Source organism: Belonocnema kinseyi, chromosome 7 (genome assembly GCF_010883055.1).
Source record: "Belonocnema kinseyi isolate 2016_QV_RU_SX_M_011 chromosome 7, B_treatae_v1, whole genome shotgun sequence".
In the NCBI taxonomy this organism is placed as follows: Eukaryota; Metazoa; Arthropoda; class Insecta; order Hymenoptera; family Cynipidae; genus Belonocnema; species Belonocnema kinseyi.
This window is the reverse complement of record NC_046663.1, coordinates 9,402,846-9,419,888: the sequence shown is the minus strand read 5'-3', so window position 1 is coordinate 9,419,888 and position 17,043 is coordinate 9,402,846. Positions and strand designations below refer to the sequence as shown.

General features: G+C 27.9%; 1 protein-coding gene across 1 annotated transcript in view; it reads right to left on the bottom strand.

The window, feature by feature from the left end:
• LOC117176337 overlaps window positions 1-15,700 on the bottom strand; it is a 194,470-nt gene extending 178,770 nt beyond the window's left edge. Inside the window, exons 1-2 of the mRNA XM_033366577.1 lie at window positions 15,664-15,700; window positions 15,225-15,564 (exon numbers count right to left, since the gene is read on the bottom strand). Coding sequence (XP_033222468.1) covers window positions 15,225-15,564; window positions 15,664-15,700 — 377 coding nt within the window. The remainder of the gene's footprint in view (window positions 1-15,224; window positions 15,565-15,663) is intronic.
• Between the last annotated feature and the right edge of the window lie 1,343 nt (window positions 15,701-17,043).

Genomic DNA, 17,043 nt, shown 5'->3' with positions numbered 1-17,043 from the left:
TAAAGTTTATTTAAAATAAAAATATAAATTAAAAAAAACTGATTTTAGAATTTCATTAATTAGGTTATCATAAACATTAATAATTTTCTTCAAATAATTTTTTTTAATTTATAGATATTTTTTTATAATCTCTCTTCAATGTGAAGGTTTTTGTTGTATGTAAAAATTGAGTTCTGCACATTTTATAAAATTGTAATGTTTTGAGACCCCTTGAATCAAATAAAATATTTTTTACGAAGGTGTGTGTCTCTCTTAATGTCTACAGTAGTGGTAGTTAGTAGGCGCGATAACTTTCAAAAAAATTATTATCAGATTGGATTGAGCTTCAGCACATTATTCGAAGGCCTGAAGAAAAACAAAAAAGTCGTTAGCCAATGATTCTTTAAAAAAATTGATAAAGTTAAGATACTTTAAAAATGTTTGAGAACACTTTGTTAAATTAAAAAATTCTGTGTTAATCTATTTGCAGTACTCAGAAATTTAAACAATTTATGTTTACCACTTTTTAAAATAAATTTATCATAGTTGCAGCATTTATGAAATGTTATCATCATCATGTTTATCATCATAACCTTTTATTTATTTTTTTTTTGTTGAAAAATCGGAAATTCAACTTTTGATTGCGCAGGAAATAATGAAAAAAATTCAATTTTTTGGTAAAACTACACACGATACAAAAAAGGTGAACAGATAGATAGCATTTTTTGTTTTATTCGTAAAAAACAACATTAAAAATAAAGAAATGTAATTTTTGGACAAACGATCCAGGCTACGAAAGAAATAAATAAACAAAAGTTATTCATCCAAAAAATAGCTACAAATTTGTTATCAATCATTTTTTGATAAGGCACGTGATTTCGGTTTTATTCGTGAAAAAGAACATTACAAATAAACAAATTGAATTTGTGGAAAGAAAATACTAGGGAAAATAAAATGTTTAATAACAAAATAATTTTTAAATTGGATCTTAAAATTTTTTTCAATCTTTGTTTTTTTTTCTCACGAGATACTTGCAGAAAATGTGTTCGTTAAAGCCAAAACAACTTTAACAAAAGAGAATTCACATTAATTAAATTCAAGTTGTCGATGGCTCGACCTTTAATTTTAAAAGTTTTATGCAAAAATGTAGGGATACAATGATTACAAATTAATTTAATTAACTTGTTTAAAATGGAAATATTTTATGGAAAATTCATCTTCCTTTGTCAAAAATTTAACAACTTGGTTAGAAGTTGTATTAATTTTTTGTTAAAAATTTCTCAATTGGTTCAAGGTTTATCTCGCTGGTGAAAACTAACTTCTTTTAATTAAAAATTTAACTATTGCATTTGTGGTAAAAAATTTAGCTTCTTTGGTTAGAAATTTAAATATTTGGTTAAAATTGACTTTTTAATAAAAAATTAATTTATTCTGTTAAAAATTCATGTTTTTTGTATCAAATTAACCTAATCAGTTAAATTTAATCTCTTTGATTCAAACTATAAATTTTGGTTAAATATTCGTACTTTCTTATTGCGTTAATTTTTTTTTGTAATTTAAATGAAAATATTGTTTTGGTTAAAATATCGTCAATGAGATTTCTCAATGAGAATTTATCTTTTTTGTTTAAAAATTTAACTACCTGGTTGAAAGATAGCTATTTTGTTAAAAATAATTTTTGTCTACATGAAAATATGTCTATTCTATTATTATTTAAAAATGTATACTTTTATTTGAAAATTCATCTTTTCCATTTAAAAATTGAATTATTTTTTTGACACTTCGTCTTTTTGAGTAGAAAATTAATCCTCTTTTTAGAAAAATTATCATTTTTGTTAAAAATTTAACTACTTTGTTAAAAATTCGTACTTTTATGAACTTGAAATGTAACTATCCCATTTTTTTAATTTATATTTTTTAGTTAAAAATTCAACTATTTGGCAAAAAAAATTAGCTCTCCTCATTAAAAACAACATTGTTTCTGAAAAATAATTTTTCTAAGTTTAAAATATAAATATTTTGTTTTATTATCTTTTTTATTTGAAAAATTTAATTGTTATGTTTGAAATCTTCGTTTTGGATTGAAAATTTACACAATCATAAATGGAATCAAAAATATTAAACATTTGGTTAAGAATTAATTTTTTAATGTTTAAGAACTGATATATACTTTGTTAAAAATTTAATTTTTTTTTAAATTTATTTATTTTGATGAAGAATCAACTGCTTTTTCAAGTCCTTTTCTCGGAAAATTGTATCGATTTTAAAGTTTTTCAAAATAAATCAAATAGTTTTGGAAATTTTACCAAAATATAGAAGAACAAAGTTTGATACAGACATAATTATTTTACTTATTTTTGAGTATCATTCAAAAATTTTCATTTAATATTATTTATCATTTTTTAAAACGAATGAAAGAAAAAAGGCAAGTTTCGAATTAGCATATTCTTAATTGCTAATCATTACCAGTGATGCTTGGGGATGAAAATTTGTTATTTTAAAAATTTGGCTAATTTCATAAACGAGAAAGTCAACAACGATAATAATATAATTTATGGAAAATAAAAAAGTAACGATTTCTCTCTGCCAATAAATTTGCACTATATTTTTGTTTACATAATGTGTTTATAAAATTAACAAATAAGAATCAAGTATTACCTTATATACAAAAGCAAGTAATAATATCACCAAACTATTTACGTAAAAAAAATTTCTATTGTTCACTAATTTTTATTATAATTTGCTTATTATAACAAATAACATCACTTATCACTTTTTGCTTCCACAGACCCTTACGCATCAAAATTCAAGAGACACTGAGCATAGAAAACTTGTTTACAAAAAGATATGTGAATCTAAATTAACAATGTCATTTATAAGGTTATTTTTAACTTTGTTTTTTATATTCACCCTAACGAACCGAGCGCTGCGCGTGGACAGTAAAGTCATGCGACTGGACTAAAAAATTAATATCTCCATCGATTCTGTCTATCAATTTTTTTTAATCGAGGCAGAAAATTATAGGAAATAATATTTACACATCGACTGCTCAATACAATATGAAACCAACCCAAATTGAGTTACTCAGTATATAAAATCAAGTACATTTTTATCGATTTTAACTTTCTGGCCTAAAAATAAAAAGCAGGTCGTTCTGCAGCATGAAATATTTTTAATGGAATTCCATTCAAAAATTTGAATGAAAGTATGAAAAATTAAATTATTTATTCATTGATTTCCAGATTATAAATTATCTGTGCGTCTGAAAATTAAAGAAACAAAAAATGAACAAAAAAACATAATGTTAAAATTGGAATTTAAATTTAAATTTCAAAATTCCCTGATTCTTTATTGACTAATTTTTAATTTTCCCTGATCATTAATGTTCAAAAATCTGCATTTCAAATCTGATAATACTTTTCACATATAATCTTTATAAACGGAATAAAACAGCATTTCAGACACAAATCTAAAATTTTAAAATTTATTCATTTATTTGAAACAGACAAATTTCTTTTCTACTATAAAATATGGTTTTTAAGCAAATACTTGAATTTCAAACAAAATAATTGAATTTCCAATATAATAGTTGAATTTTCAACCTAAAAAGGCAAATTCCCAACAAAAAAGTGTTCTAGTTTATATTTTAAACAAGATATGACTTTTCAGCAGAATATAATTTTTCAGTATACTGATGCATTTTTATTCTACAAAAATGAAATTTGAAGCCAAGCAAATAATTTTGAAATAAAAACGATCAATCTCAAAAAACTATAAAAGTTACATTCTCAGTCAAAAAATTAATTTTTAACCAAACAAAAAGATTTTCCACTGAAAATTTAAATTTTTAATCAAACAAATAAGCCTTCGATGAAAAAGTAAATAAATTTTTAACAATCTAGTTTAACTATTACCCAGGTTGTTGAATTTTTATTCAAACAAATTCATTTTCAACCAAAAAAAATCCACTTTCAACAAAATAGATGAATTTTTAAGCGGAGAATAATAATTTTTAACCAAAAAGCTTAATTTTGATTTAAAAGAATGAAATTTCTACAAAAGCAAAAAAAATCGAATGAAAAAGACATTTTTCAAAAAATTGTGGAGTTTTTTGTTAAAAGGGATTTTATTTGTCTTTTCAGGATGAAAAAACGCATTTTTAAACAAGGAACAAATTTCTACGAAATAGGTTAAATTTTCAATGAAAAAAGACGTATTTTTAACCACAAAGAATTACTTTCAAACAAAATTGTTGAATTCTCTACGAAATGGATGTATTTTTATTTAAAAAAAGATACAATTTATTTTAAAATAGATGAATTTTCGTAAAAAAACAACAAATTTTCAACAAAAAAAAATAGTTGAACTTCAATCCAAGAAGATTCCAGTTGACTTATCGAAATAAAAATATGAATTGTTTCACAAAGAATAAGTTTCTACAAAAAAATTTTTTTTTTATGGAATAGTTGCATTTTTCCAAAAAAAAGATGAAATTTCTTTTAAAATAGATGAATTTTTATCTAAAAAAACAAAATTTTTTCAAAAAAATTATTAAATTTTCATACAAAAAAAAATTTTCAGTTGACTTTTTGAATTCAAAATAATGAATTTTTTAACAAAAATTAGTTTTTATAATAAAAAAAATCAATTTCCTAACTAAAAAGACGTATTTTTAACCAAAAAGAATGCATTTTTAACGAAATTGTAATACATAAAAATAAAGAAATTAAAATAATTATTAAAATAAAATAAAATAAATTAATTAATAAATTAAAATTAAAGTAATTGTTAACTGTTATGTATTTTGTTGCATATTAGTCTTTTATTTATTTGCTTTTGCAAATTAAAATCTTTTTGTTTAAAATTTAACTATAAAATTCTTGCTTAGGAATTTATTATTATTATTACTTTTAATTATCTACGAACATAGTTTAAGCTCGAACTAGTACCGTTTTAGTTGAAAATTGAACTATTTTGTCGTAAATGAACTTTTTTGTAGAAAATCAATTTTTTGGCTTGAAAATTCAACATTTTAGTCTAAAATTTGAGTATTTAATTAGGAATTGCTTTTTTTTTTGAAAATTTATATATGAAAATTACTTTGTTGAAATTTTCTATTCTCTATTTCGGCAAAAAATTAACCTTTTTTTTTTAAAATTCATCATTTTGGTCAAGGTTTAGTTAAAAATTTAACTATTTCATTCACAACAAAAAACTGAGGATAAAAATTATTGCAGGTATTTTTTTTTTTAATGATGCAGTTTTGATTTTTGTTTTAGCTCATTTTTGCGTCAGAATCAAGGTAAATTTTACCTTTCTTTTTTTCGTGTTGAAAATTCATGTTTCTTCATTGAAAATTAAATTTCACGTTGAAAATTCTTTTTTTCTGGTTTAAACGTCAAATGTTTTCAAAAAAATATAAGACTTTATTGCTTGATAATTGAACTATTTAGTTAAAAAATATCTATTTGTTTGAGGATTCAAATTCTTGTTTGAAAGCCGTATTTTTAGTTACGTCAAAATGATAAAAAGTTCTTTTGTTTTAGTTGAAAATTCGCTTTTTAAACTGAAAATCTAATGTGTTCATTTACAGAAAAAAGTTTATCTTTTTTCGTTGGATCGAAATGATTGATAGCTGATTTTTTTTACAAAGATACTTTTTAAACTTAAACTTCAACTATTCCATTCTTGTTTAAAAGCTTATCTTTTTTCAGTTATCTTTAAATTCAACTGTTTTTTAATTTTAATTAAAATCTTTTTATACTAAATGTCATATATTAGTTGTTTTTATAAAAATTCTTTTTTGTTTTGATTGCAAAATCAACTATTGGGTTTATACTTGAATTTCGTCAAAAATCCATTTTTTGCTTAAAAATTTATATTTTTAGTTGAAAATTGAATAAAACATAAATATAAATAAATCATAAAGACATAAATAAACTTTTTGTCTAAAATTAATCTTTTTTTTTGTTTGAAACTCAAACCACTTGGATGAAAATGAAACTACTAAATTTTTGTGTGTTGATGACATTAGTCTTCAGTGTATCGACAAAAATTTATGTTTTATTTTTTTATCTGAAAATTGTGATTTGTTACATATCCTTTGCGAACCCCTTCCTATGTGACACCGGCCTCTTTTTATAATTAAATTTTTTTATAAAGGCTGCTTTATATAGTTTTACATTTATTTAAAAGCCAGAATTCTCTTATAGCTTCGAATGACTTCCACTTTTATTCAAATCCCTCTAAAATATTTTAAAAATTCGATTTGACTGCCGTATTGAATCTACTAAAATCTCTGTTCTCTTCATTGTTTCTTTTTTGTTTTTTATGTAATTAAGCACATAAAAACAGGGAATAAAACGAGACCAAACCCAATCGTAACCCTAACCGAAAAAAATCAGGAACAAAAAAAAACGTAGAATTGTTTATAATACGTTCACTAGAATTATTTTCATTTGTTTATTTATCGAAAAACTTTACTGCATTCTTATAGAAACTTAACAAAAGAAAGTGGTTCCCTTCTAACTAAACCTGAAAATTGTTTCCGTCAGTTTTCAAAACCAACTAAAACCGGAAAGTATATTTCGTCTCATTCCATGGATAACAATAATGACTACAAGGTTCGTATTAAAGAAATTGGTGCCTTCTGAGGGTCTGTAGTTGACTGAATTCCCATGACATTTGCATTATACGAGATAATTACTTGAGGGGGTGTTAGGGGTACGGATTTGACGTTCAATCCGCTCCAGTCTACCATCTACATTCCTGCGAATATTCCACTCCAGATATAGTTCATGTAGCTGGTAGCACCTACAACCACACAAAGAAACCCACGCAGTCTCACACACACAGTCTCAGAGTCATCCCCACACAGAGGAGGAGCGGGAATAGGGTGGTGTACAATATCCGGAGAATAGATTGAAGCATATCGTGGAGAATTGAGGAATGAGGTAAGGAGAGACCTTCCATCTTTCCCGCCCTTGGCCCTATATCCCCCGAAGTAAATGTCCATTCTTTCCGCCTGTCCCTTCTTAATTTACCAGCCTATTATCGCCCTTCCTACTCCTATTTTCATCTCGGGTGTGGATCTACAGCTGAACGTTCAGAGGGTGCCACTTGAGGTTCCCCTTCATTAAGATGATAATGACAAATCCTAGATACTAGTGTTTCAACATAAGGTTCCTTATAGGGATACTGTTTTTTCTCTTTGAGATCATTTTCGTTTTGGTACACGGAGAAAAATAGATGTTTACCATTAACATCTAGATGATTCAGAGTTAGGAATTAAAGGTTTAACTATAGGATAATCCTCTAGGTATTCAATGTTTGTTTCTGTGGATATTAAAGATAGACAATGCAGAACGTTCTCATATAGAAAAAGTTTTTTAAAACAGAGAAAAAACTAGGATTTTCATTTTGTTTCAGGTTATTTTCTAACAAGCTCATTTTGAACATCAGCTTGAGGTTGAGCTTCACTCTCTTGACCAATGTCTAATTGAAAAATAATTGAATTGTTTTCAGTCTTCGTATTCCGCAGAATTAACTAATCATTGTTCAGTTTTGTTTCAGTATATTTTGACGCCGTTTTTTGGATAAAAATAAAATTTTCTTACTGTGAAACGGCATTTCCTCATCAGTTTTACTCTAGACTCAAGAGAAAGATTTGTCTTCAAGGAAAAGCATTGTCCCTTTGCCTGTTTTGTTTTGTTCCATGTTAATGTCTCTATCCTTAGTGGTACAATCTCATACTTTAAACATCTATTACTGAACATCAAATTTTTCTCTGTGTAACATTTCCGAGAATACAAAGATTTAAAATTTTCATCCAAAAGTATATCAATTTGTTGCAGTAGGAAAAAGAGCTTATCATTGTATACACACTACACTAAAAATTACAACTACATTCACATCTTCCTATCTGATTCAGGGTGGCTGCAAAACTTTATTTTTCAAATGCCCTGACTTTTTCCTGATTAAAAGATAACTAATTTTTTTTTCTCAGGAGCAAGAACTGTAGATTGTGGAAAATATTATGTATAATTTTTCTTACAATGCATAAGCTAAATATAAGTTTTCCACCATGGCTGTCTATAATTATTTAAAAATAAAAAGTATAATCTTATAAAGTTTTTTATATAGAAAATTTTATGAACGGAAAATTGAAAAAGTTACATAAATTAACTAATAAGTATTAATAATGATGATAATGTTATTTTGATTCAAAAGTATTTAATGAAATTGAAAAGAATCTCAGGCGAAATTTAAAAAATTTCCTTGATATTAATAAATTTTAGTGAATTCAGAGGAATTCAACAGCAATAAGAGGAATTCGATAAAACTTATAAAAATCAACGTGAATGTATGTGCTTGAAGTTCAGAACGGTCAAATTAATGAGATTTTTTAGTAACGAATTTTTATAATAAAAATAGAAGTGAAATATTAATTTATTCTTATTACAAAATATAGATTGCAACAACAAAAAATGAAATTACATTATTTTAAGTTTTAGTTTGAACAAAATTTGTAGATAAAATATAATTGGGAAAAATATTTCCTTCATTTTAAGGCTTAGAACTTCAAGTACATGGTCATTGTAAGAAAAAAAGTTAATTAAAAACCATTAAAAATATTGGAACGGCTCATGTAATTCAGAAAGTTCAAAATGAGTTAAACATTTGTTAAGAAATTTCAAAGGAATTTAATAAAAAGTCTGATAATCCCAGGATAGTTCAAAATACTTCAGAATAAACAAAACAAAAAGTTTTAAAAATCCAATAAATTAAGTAGCATTAGGTGAATTGAGGAGCATTCGATAAAATTTGAAATAATTCCAAATAATTTAAAATAATTTAGGATAAATTATTAGGAATTCAGAATCAGTTTTAAATAAATTAAAATAAAATATTTTAAGACCTTTTAAATACTGTTAAATTACCTAAAATAAGGCAAAGTTTCCTGTAAATCTTTTAAAATATCTAGAAACTTTTTTAAGCTCTTGATAATATCTTGAAATTTTAAAAATAACTATGAAATATTTCAAATCCTAAAAGATCTTTTAAAATCCTAACAATCTTGAACCTAAAAACTTTTAAATTATTTTTAAAAAAGCCTTCTAAATGTTAAAATTAATTGAAAATTTCTTTTAATATTTCTAAATACTCTAAAATATAAAAAATCCCTTCAAATTTTTTAAAGCTCTTGAAAATTCTTCGGAATTTGTTTATACACCCTAAAATCTATCAAATTCTTTAAAACTTTTTTAAATTATTAAAATAAATTGAAAATTCGTACAAAGATTTTGAAATGATTTCCAATAAATCACCAAAATTAATTAAAAACCTTTTGAAATATTTTAAAATACCCTAAGATATTTAAAATCCTTTAAAATATTTTAAAATACGTTCAAAGTTTTTAAAGCTCTCTTTTATATTTCATGGAATTTTGAAAAAAAGGTCCTAAAATATTTTAAATGCTTTAAAATCCCAATTAATTACTGAAATCGATGGGAAATTCCTAACAACCTTTTTAAAAGTTCTTAAATATTTAAAATAATTTTAAATCCGGTTGAATGACAAAAAATTTTAAAAAATGCCTTAAATTATTTTAAAATATCTTTAATTTTTTAAGTTCTTGAAAATTCCTTAGAGTTTTTGAAATTACCTTAAAATATTTCAAATTCTTTTAAATATTTTAAAGTCCTTTTAAAATTCCTTAAAATCTCTTTTAATTATCGAAATAAATTCATATTCCGTGAAATATTATTAAAACTCTCTAAAATATTTCAGATCTTTTGAGATGCGTTAAAAGTTCTTAAAACTCTTGAAAATCCATCGGAAATTTAAAAAAATGTTCTAAAATTTTTTAGTCTTTTTGGATTTAAAAATTCTGTCCTGATTTTCAAAGCTCTTGACAGCTTCTTTCAAATTAAAAAATACTTTGAAATACTTCAAAAATGAAAAAAATAAAAATATTATATTTTGTCGGAATTTTAAAGAATACCCTAAACTTTTTCAGTTCTTTTGAAAATCCTTAAAATTATTGAAATCATTTGAAAATTAATAATCATTCAATAAAATAAAATAAACTATCATGAATTCAAATTATTGAAATCGATTGAAAACTTCCTTGAATTTTTTTAAATTTTCTAACATCTTTGAAAAAATTGTCGTTTTTTAGAAATAACCTAAATTGTTTAAAAATATCAAAATCTTCTAAATCCCTTAATTCTTGCAAATAAATTGTTTTAAAATTTAATATAATATTATAAGTAGCGTCAATACATGAACTGTGATATTTCCTGAAATCCTGGTAAATTTAATAAAACATCTATTGAGACCCTTTACAAATTTTTTTAATCATTTAAATCTTCAAAAATATTATAAAATTATTTCGAGTATTTCAAAACATAGCCCTCAAATGTTTTTAAGTCCCATCAAATGAATAAAATCTTTCAAAATTCCATGAAAAATGGTTCATCTTTTAAAAACTCCTGGAAATTGTTGAAAATATCCTAAAATATTTCAAACCCTTTGAAAATTTTTGAAATCTTTTGAAATACCTTGAAACTTTTAAAAGCATTGAAAATTCCCCGTAAATTTGAAAAATCCCCCAAAATCTTTCAAATCATTTGAAATACTTTTAAATTAATGAAATCTATTTCAGAATCCTTTGCATTTTTTTAAACTACTTGAAATATTTTTAAGTCTTTAAAATCTTATAAGAACTGCTAAAATATTTCAGAAAAATATATACAATTCAGAAATAGGTATAGACCTCAATTCAATTGTGTTTAACCATGGATTAAAATATTTTAAAAAATTACCAAATTGATCTTCTAATGTCGAAAAATCAATATGGTGAGTTTTTCCTCAAACAGCAAAATAAATTTTGCCATTTTTTCAAAATTCCTGACTTTCATTGCCTGAAAAAATTCCCTGATTTTTTCTGATTTCTAGTTCTTCCCTGACCTGCGGCCCCCCAAATTAGAATAATTAGAGATGTAATGTTAAAAATAAACATTCGAAAAATTCTAGTTATTATTTTTATTAATGCTGAAACTTAATAAACATTTTTTTACATTGTGGCTTTTTTTTTGACCTCCTAGACTTTTTTAAATGATGATAAATTTTTGCCATTACCTACATCTGACATAACGAAATTATTTTTAAAAATGTATTTTGTACAATTTTCATTATTGGACACTTTTATTTCATTATCTTTCATGTGATCCGTGTCTAAATAATATTATAATAAAAAAACTTGCAGTACAAATATCTGGATTTTGTTGGTAAAAAATAGACATAGCCTTTTTTAAATAACCACATTTTGTATTTGTTCCCAAAATTAGTGTTGAAATTGTGACGAGCTAGCCAATTAAATATTTTTTCATTAAATATAAGTTTCATTTTATATAAATAAATTAGATGAATTTTATTATTATTATTATTTTTAAGAATAATTTTAATGTATGAAATAATTTTTTTTAAATTTCCGAATTATCAATTTCTTTAATTAAATTTGTATCTGATATTAAGAATGCCCTGGTTCTAAATAATTATTACAAATTTTTAAAGACTTTTCTAAGCGTTCTTTTTAAAAAAATTTTTGGCGCTGAAATTGTTTATTTAACAAAAAATATACAGTTTTTTATCTTTTTTATCATTTTTATTTTAAATTCTTATAATTATTATTTTCGCAAAAAACTTTTTTCCTAAATAATTATAATTTTAATAGAGCACGATTAAAAAGAGTTAAAAAGAATCATCTGGGAAATAAACTCAGCCCTTGATAATTCAAATTTGATAATAATTACATCTTTTAAAAATTTTTCTACATAATTTAATTTAATTTATTTTTTTTTAATAATGCATAGATTTCTGCATTAAAATGCAAAGCTATTAAAATTAAGTATCTCTTCTTTGCTTACGTAAATAATTTTTCAAATTATTTAATTTTGAAGTAGTCCGTAAATAATTATCCTTATATGTATATATCATTAACGATTAACATTTTTCTGGAAATTTTTCTTATTGTATGGTATTATTTATATGTAAATTAATCGCAGTATTATAGAAGAAAACTTCTAAATATTGAATATTTTACATAAAAATCCACTCTTAGCTGAATTCAAAAACTTTAAGATGGAATTTTGTTGATGGTCACCGTATCTATTATGGCATGAGTTTGAGGGAGCGTCAAAAAAGAGAAATAACTTCTTCATATTTCATATCTAATCTTCTTCAATTTGTTGAGTACTCTATTCTCAGATTTTTCCAGATTGAAGTCGTGAAAAATTGGCAAATATAAATTTTTTGCCTTAAAATGTTTATCTTTCCCCCATTCAGAGATTTCATAAATATTAGTGTAGTCTAAAAAAGTATTTATTTTTTCTGATATGGTACCCCTACAAAGCTTTCTCTGTGGATTAAAAGTGGCACCCGATTTTTTGTAGATATGAAAAATATATATTTAGAGCTTTTGTTAATAAAATAAAGATTTGTTTTTCAAAAACCGGCATGAAGGACCCTTAAATATTTTTTTGTTTTAAATCCCGCCAAAACTTCTAGTAAGGGATTTCACCCAAAAGTGTATAATTGACACATGTCGAGGTAGGAAAAACAATGTCAGCGATTATTTAAATTAAAAAGGCAGTTTATTTATAAACAACCATTTTTTCTTTTAAAAATAAGGAGAAATTTTAATATCTAAAAGAAGCACTTAATGGAAGTACTATTTGAGAAAAAATATAAAATGTTTTTTGGACCTCCAATGTCCATAAAAAGATGTTGAAAGTAGGCGATCTTCCCTAACGATCGTGTCGTATTTCCCCCTTCCATACTTTATCTTTGCCCGATTTCCCACATCTTCACTTCCCTAATTTTCCAAATTTTCTCTTACTCCCTACTTCCCTTTCTCTCATTCCATACCCTGCTAAATTTTCTCTTTGCCCTTCCCAGGCATTTTAGACCTCTTATTACAATCATCCTATAACTAATATTACCTTAAGCTAATATTCCTCCTACCACTTTTATTCCCTAGTTACCTTCTCCTTACTTTCCCACATCACCCCTTTCCTACTATCCACAATCCTGTTTCAACTCATACTTTCTTTTCTACTGTCACATAATTTTCTTTCTACTTCTTCTCTTCTATCCTTGTAACCTCAATCTTCTTCCACTTCCATTCGCTCACTCTTTCATTCTATGCTTCTCTTACTCTCACACCGACCCATTCTCACTTCGTACTTACCATCTCCTGACTTTTCTTGATAACCTTTTCTTACTTTTCCCAATCCCCTTCCAAGCTATACTTCGGTTTCCACCCTTTCCTGATTTTCTTTCTACCTCTTCTCTTCGTACCTCCGCTACTCTTTTTACTCTTCCTTTCAAGCCCTTTAATACCTAATTCCTTACATCCTCAATCTCATTATTTTAACTTTTCTCTCTACACCAACTTCTCCCAATCTCTTCCCAACCTCTACTTGTCCTTGCTTCCCTTATCGGCTAAGCTTCATCTTAAATGTAATCCTAAAGTATACTTCGCCTCTTTCAACTACTTTTCGCTTGACATACAAGCCTTTCTTTTTAAACTGCCCTACCCATAATTTATATCACCTTCTATTACTATCCACATCTTCCCTCCCCAACCTTCCTCCCTACCTCTCCACCATATACCTTCTAAGCTTTGCCTGCAATTTCGCTTCGCTACTTCCCCAATGCTTCCCCTAATATTTCAATAAAATCCCCTTTTTCCTCTCCTACCACAAAAAAGTTACACATAGTTTAGATTTAGTGGACAAGACTGCAACTCTTCCTCTCCACCAATATTCCTCCTCTCCTGCTTTAACTCTTACAGTTTTCTATATTTTCCACCATTTCCTTAGATTTTATCCTCTACTGCTCTATCCGATTATATCGTATCGTCCCCTCCCTTCTACCTTTGCGATTTTTTACCTTTTCTACTTACCCTAATCTCAACTCATAACCCACTTCCATTTCTACTATTCTGGATTACGCTCTTTGTCAATCTGCTCTTCCTCTCTATCTTATCTATATCATAATTCACTTACCCTCACTCTCTATCTGTAACTTTTTATTTCCTGAATCACCCCCCCCCCTTCTTTTTCTGTTTTCCCAACTATTTCTCCCAATGCTTACATCCATTAGTTCCCTTCCCTGCTTATCCTTTTCTTCCCTGTCCTATTCTACTTCTCCGCAAGATCTCTCCCTATGTCATTCTACTCTTCCTCTTGATCTATTTTGCATCCTAATTCCCCTACAGTTACTCCCCTCCTGTCACTTTTCCTTTCCTAATCTACGACCCTTTACTTTTTATGATTTCCCTACTGTTTCTCCCAGTCTTTACATCCAATAGTTCTCCTCTCCTTTTAATTCTTTTTTTCCCTTTTTTATCCAACTTCTCCTATAAATCCCATCCCCTTACATTATTTGTCCTCCTTTTTCTCATCTACTTCTTTTATTATGCTTTTCTTGCTTGCCACAATTTCCAAAATCTTCTAACGTTTCTCTTGATTCCCTGTTATTTTTTAAATTTATTCCATACTCTACCTTCCATGTTTAGTGTCTCCTAGCCTACTTTCTATAATAATTTCCAATCACCAACTACACCTTGCCCCCCCCCTTATTTCTCCTATTTTAATTGCACTTATCACATCCATCACTTCCTGTTTCCTGCTTTTTCGATTTTTCCAACCCATCCCACCTATCCCACCTCTCGCACATTCTTCATTCCCGCACATCCATTCCCAGCCCTACCTTCCCATCTACCATCATATCTCTTACTATCCTTATCATACATTCTTTATCCCTACTTTCCTTCCCCCTTACTTTTACTTCCCCTCTTTCCTTCCAAATGCGACTTTACCATTCATCCTCTCACCCACTCTACTTATCCCTACTTTCGAACATACTGCTTCTTCGCATTTATTTCCAACTGGCATTTCCTCTCCAAATTTCCCTCTCCTAATTTTCCTCTCCTAATTTGATTTTCCTCTCCATACTTCCGCTCACTTGCCTACCTGTATTAAAAGTACGGATGGATGGATGGACACCCGAACAACATTCGAAGAGTTTCTACCGCAGGTTACGAAACGCTAAATAATAAAAAGTATATCGAATCTGCTGAAAAATCAGACGAACGAATTTTTAGAAGGCACTCGAAGAGACAAATCTGGCATCAAAAACGACTAATTGCTAAAGAATTAGAACAGTATAGAACTCACCTCTCTCGAGTGTGACGACCCTCCTCATCGTCCTCCTCCTCAATGTCGTGAAGCCGGGGGCTTAAGCGATGTTGAGTTCCACCCTCTCGAGAACTATCTTCCTCTTTTGGCAACGGATCCCTCTCGTCTTCAAGATCGTCGAGATCCTCGTCAAGGTCACCGAGAGGGGCGCGTTGCTGATTGTTTATCAATGGAAGCAAAATTTTCTGCAGTTGATGTTGTTTCTGTATGCAAGGTGCTTTCCTCGTAATCTCGGGAGTAGGTCCGGAAATGGATTCACTCCCGACGCCTCCGCCGCCGCCGCCGGCGCACGGCAGGCAACAAGACCACGCGCCCCCCACTTCGACACCCTACCACCCCTCAGCGTCGAAACTAACTTCTGTTGCCAAAAATTGCACAATTTTTCACTCAACACTGTAAAACACTTTACGATTCTCACCTTGTTTCAGCCACAAGTGCTGACTAGATCCAACCATTCGACAATAGCCTAAAGGTTTTACAAATTTCGGTAGCCAATTTTTCTCAACTTCTTTTAACGTTTCGGTTTAGATTGAAAGCATTCAAGTGATACTTCTTTCAGGATTGGAAAAGTTTCTTCTTTAAAATTCTTTTGGCTTTACTTTTTCTGGCTGATGACCTGGATTCACATCAGTCTTCTTTTCACGGAAGTGCGCTCTTCTTTTTAAAGTAACTGGATTCGTTCTTCCGTGTTCCTCGCCAGAAAGAAATTTTATCGATCGATATTATATTTATCGGCACCCTTACTCTACTTCTACTCTTTTTTTGTCCTTTTATCATATTTTGTTTATGGCGAATGATAAATCTACATCTTAACTCTGGTATAGGGAGACCCGGTCTGGTGGGAAGAACCATTTTAGGCAAATGTAAATTTCACCTTGAAAGAAATGTCGGAACACATTCCTATGTAAAAACTCACACATTTCTGTTTTCTTTTACTATTTATACCTATTTAGAAATATCTTAAGATTTATATCGAACAGTTGGAATCATTAGTCGAGAGTACTTGGAAGCTAAGGAGCACAGCCGAAAGCTTAAGACAAAATTATCCTACACACTTTATTGTAAAAGTTTTAAGTTGAAAACTTGGAAAGAGATTTATATGACTTCTATAAATTCAAAACTCATGATGCGAAATGGTTCTGAAGTGATTATTTGTTGACGTGGTACATTGGGAACGTTTTTCCCATTTATCTTTGAACTATCTGCTCCACATCCATTGTTCTTCTGGAAAGTCGGGAAACGGATTTCCAGCTCTTTTGTTTTTCCACATTTCCAAGCAGGTTCTTCCTGGATTTCCTCTGGCTAGTACATCCCAGATGTTAAATTACGGTTAATTTATTCATTCGGCATAGATCAAAACCTCTTCTAATTGGATGCCGTCTTTTATCGACAACCCAATTATTTACTGCGCTTTGGTCGCCAATTTTCAATATGGTAAAGCGGCGTCACGTCCCAGTGATTTAAAAATACAATCTAGCGATTCACAAACACCCTCAAGATCAAGCACGCAGGTTCCAGTTCCTGCCGAATGCTTTATTTTCCTCAGAAAATTAGCGTTAATTAATATTCAATATATTCATAGCAAAGGCAAATGTGATTGTCGATCTCGAAATCCAGCAAGCATGTTAGTTTTCTTCCTGGATACTGAATGATGACCCTGAATTTGAAAAAAATTTCGGTATGAATTGAGTCGAAAAATTCAGGGCCCAAAAAGTTTCGCATTTTGACACAATTTTTGTAGTTGGAAATTAAAATGGTATAAAATGGTGGTCCGAAATTTTTTTTCTCAAATGGTACC